General features: G+C 41.3%; 2 protein-coding genes across 2 annotated transcripts in view; one reads left to right on the top strand and one right to left on the bottom strand.

Moving 5' to 3' along the window:
* The window catches only part of LOC105726270 (zinc finger protein 99), a 50,391-nt gene extending 28,054 nt beyond the window's left edge, over positions 1-22,337 (bottom strand). Inside the window, 1 exon segment of the mRNA XM_064381554.1 lies at positions 22,214-22,337. Coding sequence (XP_064237624.1) covers positions 22,214-22,216 — 3 coding nt within the window. The 5' untranslated portion in view covers positions 22,217-22,337.
* On the top strand, positions 18,314-18,896 carry LOC105726294 (transcription elongation factor A protein-like 8). Its single transcript, XM_064380692.1, is given in 1 exon segment — positions 18,314-18,896. A coding segment is annotated over 1 exon segment (339 nt). The 5' UTR covers positions 18,314-18,429; the 3' UTR covers positions 18,769-18,896.
* Positions 22,338-22,603: the final 266 nt, after the last annotated feature.

The raw sequence follows: 22,603 nt of genomic DNA, 5'->3' as shown, positions 1-22,603 counted from the left end.
CTTAGAGAGAGGAATATAAGTGAATTGATGGAGCTGAAAAACGTAACACAAGAACTTCGTGAAGCATACACAAGTTTCAACAGCCGAACTGACCAAGCAGAAGAAAGGATATAAGAGGTCGAAGATCAACTCAATGAAATAAAATGAGAAGGCAAGATTAGAGAAAAAAGGATAAAAAGAAATGAACAAAGTCTCCAAGAAATATGGGACTATGTGAAAAGACCTAATCTACATTTGATAGGTGTATCTGAATGTGACGGAGAATGAATCCAAGCTGGAAAATACTCTTCAGGATACTATCCAGGAAAACTTCCCCAACCTAGCAAGGCAGGCCAATATTCAAGTCCAGAAAATACAGAGAACACCACAAAGATATTCTTCAAGAAGAGCAACCCCAAGGCACATAATCGTCAGATTCACCAGGGTTGAAATGAAGGAGAAAATGCTAAGGGCAACCAGAGAGAAAGGTCGGGTTACCCACAAAGGGAAGCCCATCAGACTCACAGCAGACCTCTCAGCAGAAACCCTACAAACCCTACAAGCCAGAAGAGAGTGGGGGCCGATATTCAACATCCTTAAAGAAAATAACTTTCAACCCAGAATTTCATATCCAGCCAAACAAGCAAGTACTCAGAGATTTCATCACCACCAGGCCTGCTTTATAAGAGTTCCTGAAGGAAGCAGTAAACATAGAAAGGAACAACCAGTACCAGTCACTCCAAAAACATACCAAATGGTAAAGAGCATCAACACAATGAAGAAACTGCATCAACTAATGGGCAAAAACAGCCAGCTAGCATCAAAATGGCAGGATCAAATTCACACATAACAATATTAACCCTAAATGTAAATGGGCTAAACGCTCCAATCAAAAGACACAGCCTGGCAAATTGGATAAAAAGCCAAAACCCATAGGTGTGCTGTATCTAGAAAACCCATCTCACATGCAAGGATACACAAAGGCTCAAAATAAAGGGATGGAGGAAGATTTACCAAGCAAATGGAAAGCAAAAAAAAGCAGGAGTTGCAATTCTTGTCTCTGATAAAATAGACTTTAAACCAATAAAGATCAAAAGAGACAAAAAAGGACATTACATAATGGTAAAAGGATCAATACAACAAGAAGAGCTAACGATCCTAAATATATACTCACCCAATACAGGAGCACCCAGATACATAAAGCAAGTTCTTAATGACTTACAAAGAGACTTAGACTCCCACACAATAATAGTGGGAGACTTTTAACACCCCATTGTCAATATTAGACAGATCAATGAGACAGAATATTAACAAGGATATCCAGGACTTGAACCTTGATATCTGACCTGGACCAAGCAAACCTAATAGACATTTACAGAACTCTTCACCCCAAATCCACAGAATATACATTCTTCTCAGTACCATATCACACCTACTCTAAAATTGACCACATAATTGGAAGTCAATCACTCCTCAGGAAATGCAAAAGAACGGAAATCATAACAAACAGTCTCTCAGACCACAGTGCAATCAAGTTAGAACTCAGAATTTGGAAACTAACTCAGAACTGCACAGCTTCATGGAAACTGAACAACTGGCTCTTGAATGTTGACTGGATAAACAATGAAACAAAGGCAGAAATAAAGATGTTCTTCAAAACCAATGAATCTCTGGACACATTTAAAGCAGGGTCTAGAGGAAAATATATAGCAATAAATGCTGACATGAGAAGGAAGGAAAGATCTAATATCAACACCCTATCATCAAAATTGAAAGAGCTAGAGGAGCAAGATCAAAAAAACTCAAAACCTAGCAGAAGACAAGAAATAACTAAGATCAGAGCAGAACTGAAAGAGATAGAGACACAAAAAACCCTTCAAAAAAATCAATAAGTCCAGGAGCTGGTTTTTCAAAAAGATCAACAAAATAGACAGACCACTAGCCAGATTAATAAAAAAGAAAAAAGAATAATCAAATAGATGCAATAAAAAATGATAAAGGGGATATCACCACAGATTCCAAGAAATATAAACCATAATCAGAGATTATTACAAACAACTCTATGCACATAAACTAGGAAACCTGGAAGAAATGGGTAAATTCCAGGACACCTCCATCCTCCCAAGCCTAAACCAGGAAGAAGTCGAAACCTTGAATAGACCAATAACAAGGTCTGAAGCTGAGGCAGCAATTAAGAGCTTACCACCCAAAAAAAGTTCAGGTCCAGATGGGTTCACAGCCGAATTCTACCAGACATACAAAGAGAAGCTGGTACCATTCCTTCTGAAACTATTCCAAAAAATCCAAAAAGAGGGAATCCTTCCCAGATCGTTTTATGAGACCAACATCATCCTTATACCAAAACCCAGCAGAGACTCAGCAAGAAAAGAAAACTTCAGCCGGGCGCGGTGGCTCAAGCCTGTAATCCCAGCACTTTGGGAGGCCGAGGCGGGTGGATCACGAGGTCAAGAGATCGAGACCATCCTGGTCAACATGGTGAAACCCCGTCTCTACTAATATAAAAAAAAAATAGCTGGGCATGGTGGCGTGTGCCTGTAATCCCAGCTACTCAGGAGGCTGAGGCAGGAGAATTGCCTGAACCCAGGAGGCGGAGATTGCGGTGAGCCGAGATCGCGCCATTGCGCTCCAGCCTGGGTATCAAGAGCGAAACTCCGTCTCAAAAAAAAAAAAAAAAAAGAAAACTTCAGGCCAATATCCATGATGAACATAGATGCAAAAATCTTCAATAAAATACTGGCAAACCGATTGCAACAGCACATCAAAAAGCTTATCCACCATGATCAAGTAGGCTTCATCCCAGGGATGCAAGGCCGGTTCAACATATGCAAGTCTATAAATGTAATTCACCACATGAACAGAACCAAAGACAAAAACCATATGATTATCTCAATTGATGCAGAAAAGGCCTTTGACAAAATTCAACAGCCCTTTATGCTAAAAACCCTCAATAAACTAGGTATTGACGGGACGTACCTCAAAATAATAAAAGCTATTTACGACAAACCAACAGCCAACTTCATACTGAATGGGCAAAAACTGGAAGCATTCCCTTTGAAATCTGGCACTAGACAAGGATGCCCTCTTTCACTACTCTTATTCAATATAGTATTGGAAGTTCTAGCCAGAGCAATCAGGCAAGAAAAAGAAATAAAGGGTATTCAAATAGAAAAGGAGGAAGTAAAATTGTCTCTATTCTCAGGTCACATGACTGTACATCTAGAAGACCCCATCGTCTCAGCCCAAAATCTCCTGAAACTGATGAGCAACTTCAGTAAAGTCTCAGGATACAAAATCAATGTGCAAAAATCACAAGCATTCCTATACACCAATAACAGACTTAAAGAGAGCCAAATCAAGAATGAACTGTCATTCACAATTGCTACAAAGAGAATAAAATACCTAGGAATACAACTAACAAGGAGTGTAAAGGACCTCTTCAAAGAAAACTACAAACCACTGCTCAAAGAAATAAGAGAGGACACAAACAGATGGAGAAACATTCCATGTTCATGGTTAGGAAGAATCAATATTGTGAAAATGGCCATACTGCCCAAAGTAATTTACAGATTCAATGCTATCCATATCAAGTTACCAATGACCTTCCTCACAGAACTGGAAAAAAACATCTTAAACTTCATATGGAACCAAAAGAGAGCCCGAATAGCCAAGTCAATTCTAAGCAAAAAAAGAACAAAGCAGGAGGCATCACACGACCAGACATCAAACTATACTACAAGGCTACTGTAATCAAAACAGTATGGTACTGTACCAAAACAGAGATATAGACTAAGGGAACAGAACAGAGGCCTCAGAGGCAACACCACACATCTACAACCATCCAATCTTTGACACACCTGACAAAAACAAGCAATGGGGAAAGGAGTCCCTGTTTAATAGTTGGTGTTGGGAAAACTGTCTAGCCATGTGCAGAAAGCAGAAACTGGACCCCTTCCTGATACCTTACACTAAAATTAACTCCAGATGGATTAAAGACTTAAACATAAGACCTAACACCATAAAAACCCTAGAAGATAAACCTAGGCAAAACCATTCAGGACACAGGCGTGGGCAAGGACTTCATGACCAAAACACCAAAAGCACTGGCAACAAAAGCCAAAATAGACAAACGGGACCTAATCAAACTCCAGAGCTTCTGCACAGCAAAAGAAACAGTCATTAGAATGAATCGGCAACCAAGAAAATGGGAAAAAATTTTTGCAATCTACCCATCTGACAAATGGCTAATATCCAGAATCTACAAAGAACTAAAACAGATTTACAAGAAAAAATACAAATAAGCCCATTCAAAAGTAGGTGAAGGATATGAAGAGACACTTTACAAAAGAAGATATACATGAGGCCAACAAACATATGAAAAAATGCTCATCATCACTGGTCATTAGAGAAATGCAAATCAGTCCGGGCGCGGTGGCTCAAGCCTGTAATCCCAGCACTTTGGGATTACCCGCCGAGGCGGGTGGATCACGAGGTCACGAGATCAAGACCATCCTGGTCAACATGGTGACACCCCGTCTCTACTAATACAAAAAAAAAAAAAAAATAGCTGGGCATGGTGGCACGTGCCTGTAATCCCAGCTACTCAGGAGGCTGAGGCAGGAGAATTGCCTGAACCCAGGAGGCGGAGGTTGCGGTGAGCCGAGATCGCGCCATTGCACTCCAGCCTGGGTAACGAGCGACACTCCGTCTCAAAAAAAAAAAAAAAGAGAAATGCAAATCAAAACTACTTGAGACACTATCTCATGCCAGTTAGAGTGGTGATCATTAAAAAATCGGGAAACACCATCCTGGCCAACATAGTGAAACCCTGTCTCTACTAAAATATAAAAATTAGCTGGGCGTGGTGGCATGCGCCTGTAGTCCCAGCTACTTGGGAGGCTGAGGCAGGAGAATTGCTTGAACCTGGGATGCGGAGGTTGCAGTGAGCCAAGATCATGCCACTGCACTCCAGCCTGGCGCCTGGCGACAGAGCGAGACTCTGTCTCAAAAAAAAAAAAAAAAAATCAGGAGACAACATATGCTGGAGAGGATGTGGAGAAATAGGAACACTTTTACACTGTTGGTGGGACTGTAAATTAGTTAAACCATTGTGTAAGACAGTGTGGCGATTCCTCAAGGACCTAGAAATAGAAATTCCATTTGACCCAGCAATCCCATTACTGGGTATATATCCAAAGGATTATAAATCATTCTAAGGACACATGCACACAAATGTTCACTGCAGCACTGTTTACAATAGCAAAGACCTGGAACCAACCCAAATGCCCATTGATGATAGACTGGACAGAGAAAATGTGGCACATATACACCATGGAATATTATACAGCCATAAAAAATGATGAGTTCGTGTCCTTTGTAGGGACATGGATGAACCTGGAAACCATCATTCTCAGCAAACTGACACAAGAACAGAAAATCAAACACTGCATGTTCTCACTCATAAGTGGGTGTTGAACAATGAGAACACATGGACACAGGGAGCGGAGCATCACACACTGGGGTCTGTCGGGGGGAAACAGGGGAGGAACAGTGGGTGTGGGGAGTTGCGGAGAGATAGGATGAGGAGAAATGCCAGATATAGGTGATGGGGAGGAAGACAGCAAATCACACTGCCATGTGTGTACCTATGCAACAATCTTGCATGTTCTTCACAAGTACCCCAAAACCTAAAATGCAATTAAAAAAAAAAAAAAGACCTCCTTACAAAGTATAGACAAGCCGGGTGCAGTGGCTCATGCTTGTAATCCCAGCATTTTGGAAGGCTGAGGCAGGTGGCACATGAGGTCAAGCGTTCAAGACCAGCCTGTCCAATATGGCGAAACCCCATTTCTACTAAAATATAAAAATTAGTCAGGCATGGTAGAGCACACCTGCAGGCCCAGCTACTCGGACGGCTGAGGCAGGAGAATTGCTTGTACCCAGGAGGCGGAGGTCACAGTGAGCCGAGATTGTGCCACTGCATTCCAGCCTGGGTGAAAGAGTGAGATTCCATCTCAAGATGGATTAACTCCAGATGGATTAAAGATTTAAACATAAGACCTAACACCGGAGAGAGATCCAAGATGGCTGATCACTAGCAGCTCGGGCTAGTAGCTCCCAGTGAAGGCGCAGAGAACGAGAGTACGCCACACTTTTAGATGAATTTTTGTTGCTCACAGACTAAGAGATTCCCAGCGGAGGAGCCCAACGGGTCACCAGGGCGACTCTTGTGGCTGGCGTGGCGGTTTTGCTGGCGCCTCAGGGCGGCAGTTCTTGGTGCAGAGTCCGGAGATTCCCAGGCAGAAAAGCACCATCAAACTTAACACCACTGTTTTGGCCGGCGCAATGGATTGCTCAGATTTTGGCACTGGGAATTAACAAGTTGGACGTCCACTCAGAGACCTACTTAGAAAGTTGGTAATTACAAAGAGGACAGAGGGATAAATATATAATGAAGGGAAGAAACCAGCCTAAAAAGGCAGAGAATACTCAAAATCAGAATGCCTCTCCCTCTACAGGGGATCGCAGTTCTTCATCAGCAACAGAACAAGGCTTAATGGAGAGCGAGTGTGTTCCATTATCAGAAGCAGGTTTTAAAAGGTGGGTGATAAGAAACTTCTGGGAATGAAAAGAACTTGTTCTAACCCAATGCAAAGAAACTAAGAACCTTGAAAAAAGGTTTGACAAAATGCTAACGAGAATGGACAATTTAGAGAGGAATATAAGTCAATTGATGGAGCTGAAAAACACAACACAAGAACTTCGCAAAGTATGCACAAGTTTAAATAGTCGAATTGATCAAGCAGAAGAAAGGATATCAGATCTCGAGGAACAGCTTAGTGAAATGAAACGAGAAGACAAGATTGGAGAAAAAAGGATGAAAAGGAATGAGGAAAGTCTCCAGGAAATATGGGACTATGTGAAAAGACCTAATTTACCTTTGATAGGTGTACCTGAATGTGACGAAGAGAATGAATCCAAGTTGGAAACTACTCTTCAGGATATCATTCAGGAAAACTTTCCCAACCTAGCAAGGCAGGGTAATATTCAACTCAAGGTAATACAGAGAACACCACAAAGATATTCTTCAAGAAGACCAACCCCAAGGCACATAATCACCAGATTTATTAGGGTTGAAATGAAGGAGAAAATACTAAGGGCAACCAGAGAGAAAGTTCAGGTTACCCATAAAGGGAAACCTATCAGACTTACAGCAGATCTCTCAGCAGAAACCCTACAAGCTAGAAAAGAGTGGGGACCAATATTTAACATACTTAAAGAAAAGAACTTTCAACCCAGAATTTCCTATCCAGCCAAACTAAGCTTTATGAGCGAAGGAAAAATTAAATCTTTTGCGAACAAACAAGTACTTAGAGACTTCACCACCACCAGGCCTGCTTTACAAGAGCTTCTGAAAGAAGCACTATACATATAAAGGAACAACCAATATCAGCCTTTCCAAAAATATATCAAAAAGCAAAGAGCATCAACACAATGAAAAATTTACACCAACTAATGGACAAAACAGCTAGCTAGCATCAAATGGCAGTATTAAACTCATATATATTCAAATTGGATAAAAAGCCAAAACCCATTGGTATGCTGCATCCAGATCCATCTCACATGCAACGATACACAAAGACTCAAAACAAAGAGAAGGAGGAAGATTTACCCACCAAACAGAGAGTAAAAATAAACAAATAAATAAAGAGCAGGAGATGCAATTCTCGCTTCTGATAAAATAGACTTTAAAGCAACAAAGATCAAAAGAGGCAAAGAAGGACATTGCATAATGGCGAGGGGATCAATGTAACAAGAAGAGTTAACGATTCTATAGATCAACGAAACAGAAAATTAACAGGGACATCCAGGACTTGAATTCAGACCTGGAACAAGTAAACTTAATGGACATTTATAGAACTCTCCACTTACATTACCACCTCATACCTATTCCAAAAGTGACTACATAATTGGAAGTAAATCACTCCTCAATAATCGCATAGCATTTCATAGGTTTAAATGAAATATTGGTTGGCTGCTTGTTTGTTATTTTCTTCCCTTATTCTTTCCTGTCGACATTAAGTATGATTATTGGTATAAAAGAGGTTTTCAATAGCCATTACTAAACTGCATTCTAGCCTGGGCAAGAAAGCAATACCCCCATTCTCTCTCTCTTTTTCTCTTCCTTTTTCTTCCTCTTCTTCATCCTTTCTTTTTCTTTCTTTCTTTCTTCCTTTAAAAAAAAAAAAAAGAAAAAAAAGGCAAGGAAGGAAGGAGAGAGGGAGGGAGGCAGGGAGGGGAGCTGGTCTATAAAAAAAAAAAAAAAAAGACCTAACACCACAAAATCCCTAGAAGAAAACCTAGACAATACCATGCAGGATACAGGCATAGGTAAGGACTTCACTACTAAAACCAATGGTGACAAAAGCCAAAATAGACAAATGAGATCTAATTAAACTTAAGAGCTTCTACACAGCAAAAGAAACAATCATTTGAGTGAACCGGCAACCGACAGAATGGGAAAAAAATTTTACAAGCTACCCATCAGACAAAGGGCTAATATCCACAATCTACAAAGAACTAAAATTTACAAGAAAAAAACAGACAACCCCATCAAAAAGTGGGTGAAAGATATGAACCGACACATTTCAAAAGAAGACATTTATGTAGCCAACAAACATGAAAAAAATGCTCATCATCACTGGTCATTAGAGAAATGCAAATCAAAACCACATTGAGATACCATTTCACACCAGTTAGAATGGTGAGCATTAAAAAAATCTGGAGACAACAGATGCTGGAAAGGATGTGGAGAAATAGGAACGCTTTTACACTGTTGGTGGGAGTGTAAATTAGTTCAACCATTGTGGTGATTCCTCAAGGATCTAGAAATAGAAACACCATTTGACCCACCAATCCCATTACTGGGTGTATACCCAAAAGATTATAAATTAATCTATTATAAAGACACATGCACACGTATGTTTATTGTGGCGCTGTTTATGATAGCAAAGACCTGGAACCAACCTAAATGCCCATCAAAGATAGACTGGATAAAGAAAATATGGCAGGCATACTCCATGGAATAGTACACAGCCATAAAAAAGGATAAGTTTATGTCTTTTCCAGGCAAATGGATGAATCTGAAAACCATCATTCTCAACAAACTGACACAAGATCAGAAAAACAAACATCGCAGGTTCTCACTGATAAGTGGGTGTTGAACAATGAGAACACATGGACACAGTGAGGGGAACATCACATACTGGGGTCTGTTGGGGGATGGGGGGCTAGGAGAGGGATAGCAGGGAGTGGGGAGATTGGGGAGGGATAACATTAGGAGAAATACCTAATGTAGGTGACGGGGGGATGGAGGCAGCAAACCACCAAACCACCATGGCATGTGTATACCTATGTAACAATCCTGCAAGATTTGCACATGTACCCCAGAACTTAAAGTAAAATAATAAATAAATAAATACATAAACTTGATAAACTTAAAAAAAAAGTATAGACAAAAGGCAGCTGGGTATGGTGGCTCACGCCTGTAATCCCAGCACTCTGGGAGGCTGAGGTAGGTGGCTCATCTGAGGTCAGGAGTTCAAGGTCAGCCTGGCCAACATAATGAAACCCCATTTCTACTAAAAATACAAAAAAAAAAAAAAATTAGTGGTTGTGGTGGTGGATGCCTGTATTTCCAGCTACTTGGGAGGCTGAGGCAGGATAATCTTTTGAACCCATGAGGCAGAGGTTGCAGTGAGCTGAGATCATGCCATTGCACTTCAGCATAGGCAACAAGAGCAAAACTCCATTGCACTCCAGCATGGGCAACAAAGTAAAACTCTGTCTCAAAAAAAAAAAAAAAAAAAAAGTAGACAAAATACTAGGCGTGGTGGCTCACACCTGTAATTCCAGCACTTTGAGAGTCCAAGGAGGGAAGATTACTTGAGGTCAGGAGTTTGAGACTAGCCTGGCCAACATGGTTAAACCTTGTCTTTACTAAAAATACAAAAATTAGCTGAGCTTGGTGGATCAAATCACAGGATGAAACCTGTAATTTCATCCACTCAGGAGGCTGAGGCAGAAGAATTACTTGAACCCAGGAGGCAAAGGTTCCAGTGTGCTGAGATTATGCCACTGCACTCCAGCCTGGGTGACAGAGTGAGACTTCATCTCAAATTAAAAAAAAAAAAAAAAAAGTAAACCAAAACATAAATGTTTTTAAAAATAATATATGTGCTGTTTTTCAAAATAAGACACATATGTGGTTAAAAAGCATATAAAAAATACTCATCACTAGAGAAATGCAAAGAAAAATTGCAATGAGATACCACCTCACACCAGAAAAAAATGACTATTATTACAAAGTCAAAAAATAACAAAATGCTGGCAAAGTTGCAGGAAAAAAGGGTATGTGCTGCTGGCAGGAGTGTAAATTAGTTCAACCATTGTGAAAAGCAGTGTGGAGATTCTTCACAGAACTAAAAATAGATTTACCATTTGACCCAGCAACCTCATAATTGTGTATATACCCAGTGAAATGTAAATTATTTTATTATAAGGACACATGCACATGCATGTTCACTGCAGCACTATTCACAATAGCAAAGGCATGAAATCAACCTAAATGCCTATCAATGGTACACTGGATAAAGAAAATATGGTATGGTAAGGTGGAGTGGCTCATGCCTGTAGTTCCGGCACTCTGGGAGACTGAGGCAGGTGAATTGCCTGAGCTCAGGAGTTCAAGACCAGCCTAAACAACATGGCAAAACCACATCTTGAACAAAAAATACAAGAAAAAAAATTAGCTGGGCTTGGCGGCACACACCTGTAGTACCAGCTACTTGGAAGGCTGAGGTAGAATTTCTTGAGCCTGGGAGGTTGAGGCTGCAGTTAAGCCGAGATCATGCCACTGTACTCCAGCCTGGGTGACAGAGTGAAACCCAGTCTCTTCAAATAAAAAAGAAATGAAATAAAAGATTTAATAAAAACAAAATATGGAACATAAACATCATGAAATACTGTGTTGCCATAAAAAGCAAACAAGATTATGTCATTTGCAAGCAACATGGATGGAAGCAGAGACCATTATCCTTAGAAAACTAATGCAGAAAGAGAAAAGCAAATGCATGTTATCATGTTAGTAAGAGCTAAATAATAACACATGGACACAAAGAAAGGAACAACAGACACTGAGGCCTAGTTAAGGATGGAGGGTGGGAGGACAAAAAGGATCAGAAAAATAATACCTGTGTGGTGCTGTGCTTAATACCTCAGTGACAAAATAATCTACACACCAACCCCGACACAATTGTACCTATATTACAAACTTGCACATGTACTCCTAAATCAAAATTAAAAATTAAAACAAAAAAATCTATGGGTTAAAGAGAGTGCAATGCAGGTGGAAGGACTGGTTTGTGAGACAGATAGTGGTCCAGGTGTGACTACTCTGATTAATTTCTGGGTCCATTCAGGCAGATGAGATTATGAACAGGTTGTCCAGAATCCCAGGCTGGTGGAGAAAACGTTGCTGCTGCAGATTCAGTGTCTGGGGATGGGGATATGCCAGGAGACTTGTAGACACTTTGTGAGTTTTTGGCACAAAACACTAGAATCAAAAATGCTGTGGTGAAATTCCTGAAGGTGGTACCTAGTCCCAAGAGGAGTGTTGACAAGTAAATATCTACAGGTTATATTTTCAAGAAGGTAGAAATCCTGTGATGGCTGCAGTGAAAAAAGGGAGTCTGTTATCAGAACTTTTATCCTCTTTTACCCTGGGAGGAAACCTGAAATCACAGGGTAATGGGCAGTTTAACAGCCTGTGTACAGAAAAGCAGAGCCTCCCATTCCCAGACACCCATAGATCCATTCCAGACCAGGCCTCTGTTATATCTCTCATCTGAAACCAAATTTGTAGAGTTCGCTAAACACCAAGCAATTCTCCAACACCAACTTATTGTCTAACATTTGAATTCTGACACCACCCAGAGTCAGCAGAAACTCTGATTCAGGGCTCAGTCTCACGACTTTGTTCTTACTACAGATGCCAATCACAAACCCCACAGGCCCATCTCTGCTTCTGAGCTACCGTGTCAAAACTGGGGACTCCCGTAATCTTCCTCAAGTTCAATAATTTTATAGAGCTACTCACAGAACTCAGAAAAACACTGTAGTTACATTTATCAGTTTATTAGAAAAGATACAATCCAAGAAAAGTCAAGTGGAAGAAATGTACAGAAGAAAAAAAGAGGTGGGGAAAGATAAAGCACAAAGATAATTCTGGTAAATAGCTGTGATTAATAAAATTCTCCATCCTTTGTGCGCTTCAGGAACAGTTTCTGGAAAGAAGCACCCTTCCCATTATGACTTAGATAGTGCTCTCTTTTCTTATCTATCACACAGCCAGACATAGACTCTGCACTTTGTCTCCTTTTACTCAAAAACAAAAACAAACAAAACAAAAAAACTCAGCTGAATTTGTTTTCAGTGACCAACCTAAAATATTTCTTAATCAAATATTACTTAAGTTTATTTTCTTTCAATAGGCTTCTAAACTTTGAGATACCCCCAGTCTGAGTCAACATACAACCCCATTTTATGTAGTTTCTAAGAACATGTTGACTTCAGGCTAAAACATTCTCTGATCTAAAATCTGATTCTTTCAGCCTCCATTTGCCATCCCCTCCCACCTCCTCTCTTAATACTGTTTGCTCTTTCATACGAAACACGGCCCTTGTCTGCCTGAAGTTTGCAATCCTTAAAGATCTTATAGTTGGTACTTCCTCCTGTTGCAATACTCTTTGGAAATTCAATTTTTTTCAACATAAATCTAACTTTGTTTTATTTTACAAAGTCTAAAAATTACCTCAAAACAATAACAATTTCATCTTCAGTAAGACCCTCCCAATCACCTTCCAGCTTAACCTTAACTGCATCTGCCTTTGGGTCCCCAGCTTTCCAGGGCTCTGTAGCTTCTCTCAGGATAAAGGCTTCTTTCATGACTGGGGTGAGCAGGCTGGGATATCTGCAGAGAAGGCTCCCCAGAAAAAAATTAGTGATCCTTTAATAACCTCCTTTTGCAGGCTCAGTATTAGCCTTAGCTTAGAGTCACTGGGCTGAGGCTTTAAGTTTCATGTCAGAATTATTTACTTGGTTTTTGATAGTAAGTATTTGAAAAATTCAGCAAAATTACTCTAACACAGTGTTTATATAAGAGAAGGAAATTTTAAGGTGCTTACATTTTATATCTCAATAAGAGAAGCAAAAATAGCTATTCTCTTCAGAGAGTAAATGTATTATTTTACTATTTCCATTAAAAATCATGTAGAAAACAATTAGTCATATGGGAACATTTCTAGAAGGTACAAAGTTTCAGTTCATACAGCTTAACATAAACTCAAAAAGCAATATATAGGATACAGAATAGAGATACTCATTATCACAAATTTACCCTGCAAAAAGAGGAACTGATGTTTTCATGAATCCACATAACTCACCAATTATCTACCACATTTTCTTGTGGAAATGTGAGCATTTTCTACAGTCAAAATGGAAGAAAGATTTTTCCTATTTTTTTCCTTGGTAGCATTCTAAAAGTTAAGCCTTGAAATTCTGTTTAAAATCACTGATTGGGCATGGTGGCTCAGCCTGTAATCCCAGAACTTTTGGAGGCGGAGGTGGGTGAATTACCTGAGATCAGGAGTTTGCATGGTGAAACCCCATCTCTACTAAAAATATAAAAACTTAGCCAGGCATCATGGCACATGCCTGTGATCCCAGCTACTCAGGAGGCTGAGGCAGAAAAACCACTTGAACCCTGGAGGTGGAGGTTGCAGTGAGCAAAGATTATGCCATCGCACTCCAGCCTGGATGACAGAGTAAGACTCCATAAAAAACAAAAACAAAAACAAACAACCAAAAACAGCCATAAAAAACATACCAGAGAAAATTCCTAAACTCATTCTCTGAAAAGGATAAATAAAAAATTTTAACAAATGGAATATATAGTTAAATATTATTCTGAAACCCGCCTCTTTTCTGCCCTTGGTAAATATTTTCTTACCTTTCAATTCCCACTAATAAAATGTAATTTACAGTTTAAAACTGAGGTCAAAATAAGTGAACAAATCTTTTCAAGGTACAGATGTGTCAAGTCAGGCCATCCAATTACTTGAGAGATCTTCCCACTCCATCCTGTTCACTTAAGTGCTCAATAACTGCTTTTCAGGAGACTCTGGACTATGCTCCAGTGAGTGCCTCAGCTGCATTTTACTTTGCAAGTTCTTACACCATCTCACTGTGATCACTTTTTTTTTTGGTCTTTTGTGATACCATTTTTTATTTCACAGATTCTATTTTTCTTTCACTTTTTAAAAATTATATTTCTTTCACTATTCTTCTGTCCCCTTAGAGAATGCAGGAGACAGAAATTATTTCAGTGTTTACCCTGCAATATCAGCATCTGATTGGCTGGCCAGCAATATGCCTTCAAGAAATGGAGGCTGGGTTGGGTGAAGACAATCTTAATGTCTCAAGGGTTAGCTTTCCAAATAAAGACTACGCCAGTAGATTTCTCTCAAACCCAGGGCATCCACTTGCTTCGTTGAAAGGCTACACTCCATACCTAAGGTTGTCCTATGGGAGAAAATGACCTGGAGCTGATATTCACTAGACACTCTAGCAGACATAGCAATGGGTGGTATTTTAGTTAATTCCCAGACAGTACTGAAGTCCAGGACCAGGAAAAAAAAAACAAAACTGAAGAATGGCTGAAAACACATCACTCCATAAAGTTTCCAAAGAAAAACCTTTACCCCAAAACATTCTGATAAGATTGCTAGGCCTAGGAGAAAAGAAAAAGGTACAGCCGGGTGCAGTGGCTCATGCCTGTAATCCTAGCACTTTGAAAGGCTGAGGTGGGCAGATCACGAGGTCAGGAGTTCAAGACCAGCCTGACCAACATGGTGAAACCCTATCTCTAAGAAAAATACAAAAATTAGCTGGGTGGGGTGGTGCATGCCTATAATCCCAGCTACGCAGAAGGCTGAGGCAGTAGAATTGCGTGAACCTGAGAGGCAGAGGTTGCAATGAGCCAAGATCATGCCACTGCACTCCAGCCTGGGTGACAGAGTGAGATTTTGTCTCAAAAAAAAAAAAAAAAAAAAAGGCACAAAGATTTTTTTACAACACAATGTCAGGGGATTATTTTTTGCTTTCTTCTCATGGGAAATATTTACAAACAGAAAACAAATATTATTAAAAGTTCTACCCAATGCTTTGTTAAAATAATTAAAATACGATATCAAAAATGTACACTAAAAGACAAATAGTAATGTGAATCAGAGAGGAAAAACTGACATTGGGAAGGTAAGAATGAACTGGAAATTTAGTATTTTACTGCAAGCCAAATTTAGGCTGAATGAATGGGGGTTTAGGAGTAGACATAATACTCTGCCCGGGATACCTGTAAAAAATGCAGGGGAGAGATCAGACTCCCTCCTTGCCAGGCAGGGCATCTCTGAAAAAAGGCAGTAGCCCATCAGGGACTTATAAATAAAGCCCCACCTTCCCAGGAGAGAGCACAGAAAAAGGGGGAAATGGGTGGTTGTGAGTTTCACTTCAGCAGACTTAAACGTCCCTGCCCAGAAGCTGTGAAGGAAGTAACGGAGCTCCCAGCACACCTCTTGAGTTCTGATAAAGGACAGACTGCCTCCTCAAGTGGCTCCCTGACCCCCATATATCCAAAGAGACACCTTATACAGGAGGGCTATGGCTGACATCTGTGGATACCCCTCTGGGACAGAGGAGTACCAGAGGAAGAAATACACAGCAATCCTTGCTGTTCTGCAGCCCCCGTGGGTGATTCCCAGGCAAGCAGGGTCTGGAGTGAACCTCCAGCAGTCCTGCAGTAGAGGGCCCTGACTGTTAGAAGGAAAACTAAAAAACAGAAAGAAATAGCTTCAACATCAACAAAAAGGACATCGACTCAGAGACCCCATCTGAAAGTCACCAACTTCAAAGATAAATCCAACTTCATAGATAAATCCATGGAGATGGAAAGAAACCAGCACAAAAAGGCTGAAATCACCAAAAACCAGAATGCCTCTTCTCCTCCAAGGGATCACAACTCCTCACCAGCAAGGGAGTAAAACCGGATGGAGAATGAGTTTGATAAATTGACAGAAGCAGGCTTCGGAGGGTGGGTAATAACAAACTTCTCCTAGCTAAAAAGGCATGTTCTAACCCAATGCAAAGAAACTAAGAACCTTGAAAAACGGTTAGACAAAATGCTAACTAGAATAACCAGCTTAGAGAAGAACATAAATAACTTGATGGAGCTGAAAAACACAGTATGAGAACTTTGGGAAGCATACACAAGTTTCAATAGCAGAGTCGATCAAGCAGAAAAAAGGATACCAGAGATTGAAATCAACTCAATGAAATAAAATGAGAAGGCAAGATTAGAGAAAAAAGAGTGAAAAGAAATGAACAAAACATCCAAGAAATATGGGACTATGTGAAAAGGCCTAACCTACGTTTGATTGGCGTACCTGAATGTGACAGGAAGAATGAAACCAAGCTGGAAAACACTCTTAAGAATATTATCCAGGAGAACTTTCCCAACCTAGCAAGGTAGGCCAACATTCAAATCCAGGAAATACAGAAAAAACTACAAAGATATTCCTCAAGAAGAGCAACCCCAAAGCACATAATCATCAGATTCACTAGGGTTGAAATGAAGGAAAAAAAATGCTAAGGGCAGCCAGAGAGAAAGGTCAGGTTACTCACAAAAGGAAGCCCATCAGACTCAAAGAAGATCTCCTGGCAGAAACCCTACAAGCCAGAAGAGAGTGAGAGCCAATATTCAACTCCTTAAAGTAAAGAACTTTCAACCCAGAATTTCATATCATCAAACTAAGCTTCATAAGTGAAGGAGAAATAAAATCCTTTACAGACAAGCAATTGCTGAGAGATTTTGTCACCACCAGGCCTGCCTTACAAGAGTTCCTGAAGGAAGCACTAAATATGGAAAGGAACAACTAGCACCAGCCACTGCAAAACTATACCAAATAGTAAAGACCACCGACACAATGAAGAAACTGCATCAACTAACGGGCAAAACAACCAGGTAGTATCAAAGTGGCAGGATCAAATTCACACATAACAATATTAACCTTAAATATAAATGGACTCGCCCCAGTCAAAAGACACAGACTGGCAAATTGGATAAAGAGTCAAGACCCATCAGTATGCTGTATTGAGGAGACACATCTCACGTGCAAAGACACACATAGACTCAAAATAAAGGGATGAAGATTTACCAAGCAAATGAAGAGCAAAAAACAAAAAACAAAAAAAAAAAAGCAGGGGTTGCAATCCCAGTCTCTGATAAAATGGACTTTAAACCAACCAAGATCAAAAGAGACAAAGAAGGGCATTACATAATGGTAAAAGGATCACTGCAACAAGAAGAGCTAATTATCCTAAATATATATGCACCCAATACAGAAGCACCCAGATACATAAAGCAAGTTCTTAATGACCTACAAAAAGACTTAGACTCCCACACAATAATAGTGGGAGACTTTAACACTCCACTGTCAATATTAGACAAATCAATGAGACAGAAAATTAACAAGGATATCCAGGACTGAACTAATATCTGGACCAAGCAGACCTAATGGACATCTACAGAACTCTCTACCCCAAATCCACAGATTTAAATTCTTCTCAGCACCACATCACACTTACTCTAAAACTGACCACATAATTGGAAGTAAATCACTCCTCAGCAAATGCAAATGAACAGAAACCATAACAACCAGTCTCTCAGACCACAGTGCAATCAAATTAGAACACAGGATTAAGAAACTCACTCAAAGCTGCACAGCTACATGGAAACTGAACAACCTGCTCCTGAATGACTGCTGGATAAATAATGAAACAAAGGTAGAAATAAAGATCTTCTTTGAAACCAATAAGAATGAAGGTACAACGTACCAGAATCTCTGGGACATATTTAAAGCAGTGTCTAGAGGGAAGTTTATAGCACTAAATGCCCACATAAGAAGTTAGAAAAGATCTAAAATTGTCACCTTATCATCACAATTAAAAGAACTAATGGAGCAAGAGCAAATAAATTCAAAAGCTAGCAGAAGACAAGAAATAACTAAGATCAGAGCAGAACTGAAGGAGACAGAGACATAAAAAACCCTTCAAAAAAATCAATGAATCCAGGAGCTGGTTTTTTGAAAAGATCAACAAAATAGGAGCTCCCTATTGCTGGAGAAGAAGAAAAGTGCCCAAGATCCTTTCAGGATATTTGGTTTTTTGGGCACGACACGAATTGAGGTGAGGGAAGAGAGGAAAATCCCCTGAATCCCTGCAGGGTTACTTTATTCAAAAACGAAATAAAAAATACTCAATATGCAAAAGTCTTGTGAAGAAAATGACATGCCAAAGGGCGAGGAAGATCGCCCTTTGTAAGATGTACCACGGGAGGCAGAATGAAATCCTCAACCTTCTGAAGAAGGTGTAAGCCAGGAAGCAGAAGGAAACCCCAGAGGAGGGCCGACTCAGCCTGGCCAGGGATTTAAAGAGGACACACCCATTAGGCATTTGGACCCTGAAGAAATGATAAGAGGAGTAGATGAGCTTCAAAGGCTTAGGGAAGAGATAAGAAGAGTGAGAAACAAGTTTCTGATGATGCATTGGAAGCAAAGACATTCATGCAGCCGTCCTTACCCTGTGTGCTTTAGGCCTTGAGTTCATTTTTGCCTAATATTAAAATCTGGCCCCAGCTTTCTTTCTGTTAGCATTTTTTGATGTACCTTTGACCTCCATCTTACTTTTAATCATCTGATGAAACTTTCTTTTAGGTAGTTTCCTTAGTTCCAGCATCTCATTGGATTTTGGATTTTGACCCATTTTCCAGGTCTATTTTTCAATTAGAAACTTTCACACATTTGCGTGGAAGTATGTTTATTCCATATTGTAAAGTAAAGCATAACAGGTTATGGCAAAGCAGCATATTTATTTTTATTTATTTATTATTATTTTTTTTTTGGGACGGAGTTTTGCTCGTTACCCAGGCTGGAGTGCAATGGCGCAATCTCGGCTCACCGCAGCCTCCGCCTCCTGGGTTCAGGCAATTCTCCTGCCTCAGCCTCCCGAGTAGCTGGGATTACAGGCACGCGCCACCGTGCCCAGCTAATTTTTTGTATTTTTCGTAGAGACGGTGTTTCACCATGTTGACCAGGATGTTCTCGATCTCTTGACCTCGTGATCCACCCGCCTCGGCCTCCCAAAGTGCTGGGATTACAGGCGTGAGCCACCGCGCCTGGCCCAAAGCAGCATATTTAATATCAGCTCACATATGTAGGATAAAATTCCAAACTTTGGGCCGGGCGCGGTGGCTCACGCCTGCAATCCCAGCACTTTGGGAGGCCGAGGCGGGTGGATCACGAGGTCGGTCAACATGGTGAAACCCCGTCCTACTAAAAATACAAAAAATTAGCTGGGCACGGTGGCGCGTGCCTGTAATCCCAGCTACTCGGGAGGCTGAGGCAGGAGAATTGCCTGAACCCAGGAGGCGGAGGTTCCGGTGAGCCGAGATTGCACCGTTGCACTCCAGCCTGGGTAACAAGAGTAAAACTCCATCTCAAAAAAAAAAGAAAAAAGAAAAAAGTGCTCATCATCACGGGTCATTAGAGAAATGCAAATCAAAACCACATTGAGATACCATCTCACACCAGTTAGAATGGTGAGCATTAAAAAAATCTGGAGTCAGCATATGCTTGAAAGGATGTGGAGAAATAGGAACGCTTTTACATTGTTGGTGGGAGTGTAAATTAGTTCAACCGTTGTGCAAGACAGTGTGGCAATTCCTCAAGGATCTAGAAATAGAAATACCATTTGACCCAGCAATCCCATTACTGGGTATATACCCAAAGGATTATAAATCGATCTATTATAAAGACACATGCACACGTATGTTCATTGTGGCGCTGTTTACAATAGCAAGACCTGGAACCAACCCAAATGCCCATCGATGATAGACTGGACAAAAAAATGTGGCATATATACACTATGGAATACTAGGCAGCCATAAAAAAGATGAGTTCATGTCCTTTGTAGGGACACGGATGAAGCTGGAAACCATCATCCTCAGCAAACTGACACAAGAACAGAAAAACAACCACCACATGTTCTCACTGATAAGTGGGTGTTGAACAATGAGAATACATGGACACAGGGTGGGGAACATCACACGCTGGGGCCTGTTGGGGGGTGAGGGGGCTGGAGGAGGGATGGCAGGAGGTGGGGGGATTGGGGAGGGATAACATTAAGAGAAATACCTAATGAAGGTGATGGGGAGATGGATGCAGCAAACCACCATGGCATGTGTATACCTATGTAACAATCCTGCAAGATCTGCACATGTACCCCAGAACTTAAAGTATAATAAAAATAAAAATAAAAAATAAAAATAAATTTAAAAAAACTAGCTGAGTGTGGTGGCACATGCTTGTAATCCCAGCTACTGGGAAGGTTGAGGCACGAGAATCACCTGAGCCCAGGAGGCAGAGGCTGCAGTGAGATCATGTCATGGTGCTCCAGCCTGGCCGACAGAGCAAGACTCTTGTCTTAATAACAGACTGAAAAACTGCCTCTTCATCCTCAACCTCTTCACTTCTGGTTCACTTTCCCGTTATACATATTTGATTCAAAAGCTTCTTGCTTTCAAGATGAGTCCATGTAGAAATGTTTGCTTTTTTATAATGTTAAAAAAAAAGCGCCGGACGCGGTGGCTCACGCCTGTAATCCCAGCACTTTGGGAGGCCGAGGCGGGTGGATCACGAGGTCAAGAGATCGAGACCATCGTGGTCAACATGGTGAAACCCCGTCTCTACTAATACAAAAAATTAGCTGGGCATGGTGGCGCGTGCCTGTAATCCCAGCTACTCAGGAGGCTGAGGCAGGAGAATTGCCTGAACCTAGGAGGCGGAGGTTGCGGTGAGCCGAGATCGCGCCATTGCACTCCAGTCTGGGTAACAAGAACGAAACTCCGTCTCAAAAAAAAAAAAAAAAAAAAAAAAAAGCAGGCCGGGCGCGGTGGCTCACGCCTATAATCCCAGCACTTTGGGAGGCCGAGGCGGGTGGATCACGAGGTCAAGACATCGAGACCATCCTGGTCTACATGGTGAAACACCGTCTCTACTAAAAATACAAAAATTAGCTGGGCATGGTGGCGCGCCTGTAATCCCAGCTACTCAGGAGGCTGAGGCAGGAGAATTGCTTCAACCCAGGAGGCGGAGGTTGCGGTGAGCCGAGATCGCGCCATTGCACTCCAGCCTGGGTAACAATAGCGAAACTCCGTCTCAAAAAAAAAAGCAGGGGAAAATCAGTCCTCTTAGGAGTGTAAACATAATTAAGAATAATTAAGTGGCAGGCAATTAGATTGAGGTGGCTCTAGTCCCTGATTTCTACTTTAAAAAAAAATCTAATTCAAGTGCATTTTTGTTTGTTGTTTGTTTTTTGGTAAATTAGTACATTGGGGGAAACAAAATTCAGGGTTAACTAAGTATAAACAGCCAATTAACCTTTGATTACATAACCAGGAAATTTCCATCTTGATTGTACTAATTAAGAAACTACGTAACCGTACCTAACCAATTACTGAATTTGGTTTTCTTCATTACACACCTTATAAAACTCTTTCCTTCCATAGACCGTAAAGTACAAACCATAGCTGGGTGTTCTACAATTTTTGAATTCAATTAAATTCTTTATTATTTTAGTGGTGACTGCCGTAAATTTTTAATAGGAGAAAAGAAAAACTGAAAACCTCACGGACCATGTACGAACCCTCACCCATTCACGAACCCTGTTCCCATTCACGAACCTGCACCCCAGTCAGGATTCTCCCCGATAACCCTTCCGTGGTCCCTGCATAATCTGGGACAGATGTGGCGCTGAGGGTGCAGAGCTGCTTAGAGAGGGCTTCAGGCCAGGGCACAGTTACTGCTCAGGGAAGAGACAGGACGCCTGGGTCCCAGCTGTAAGCGCAGCCGCCATCTTATTGCTGAAGGGCACTGAGGTTCAGCTGGGCAAGGAGAACTCCACGTGCAGATTGTGGCGCTAACTGCGCGGAGGCCTGAGTCCCGCCACAGCCCCTTTCCCTTTCTCGGGGTGTTGGACTGGCACTCACCATTTCTAGGCTTCCAGGGGGTCCTAGCGTCTTAGGTGCGGATCTCCCAATACCTGTAGGTCACAGGGCCACAGAGGCTGAGGTCACAAAGCAGTGAAGACGAGACCTGGAACTCGCTGCAACGAGAAACAATGGTCCCGCCCACATCCCGGAAGCCGCCCCTTCCGCTCCAGCTGCGTGCCTGATTGGACGGTTCCAACCCAGCGTTCCTGATTGAATAGTGCTTACATCCCCGCCCCCTCAGGCCCTGAGTGACGGAAGATGTGATCAGATGCTGGGCTGGATGTAGAGTGATAGGCCGGGGGCCGTGGCTTAAGCCTGTAATCTCAGCACTATGGGAGGCCGAGGAGGGTGGATCACCAGAGGTCAGGAGCTGGAGACCAGCCTGGC

This window comes from Aotus nancymaae, unplaced genomic scaffold (genome assembly GCF_030222135.1).
Source record: "Aotus nancymaae isolate 86718 unplaced genomic scaffold, 86718_ANA_hifiasm-v0.15.2.pri h1tg000028l, whole genome shotgun sequence".
Lineage (NCBI taxonomy): Eukaryota > Metazoa > Chordata > Mammalia > Primates > Aotidae > Aotus > Aotus nancymaae.
This window is presented reverse-complemented; position numbering and strand designations above follow the sequence as displayed.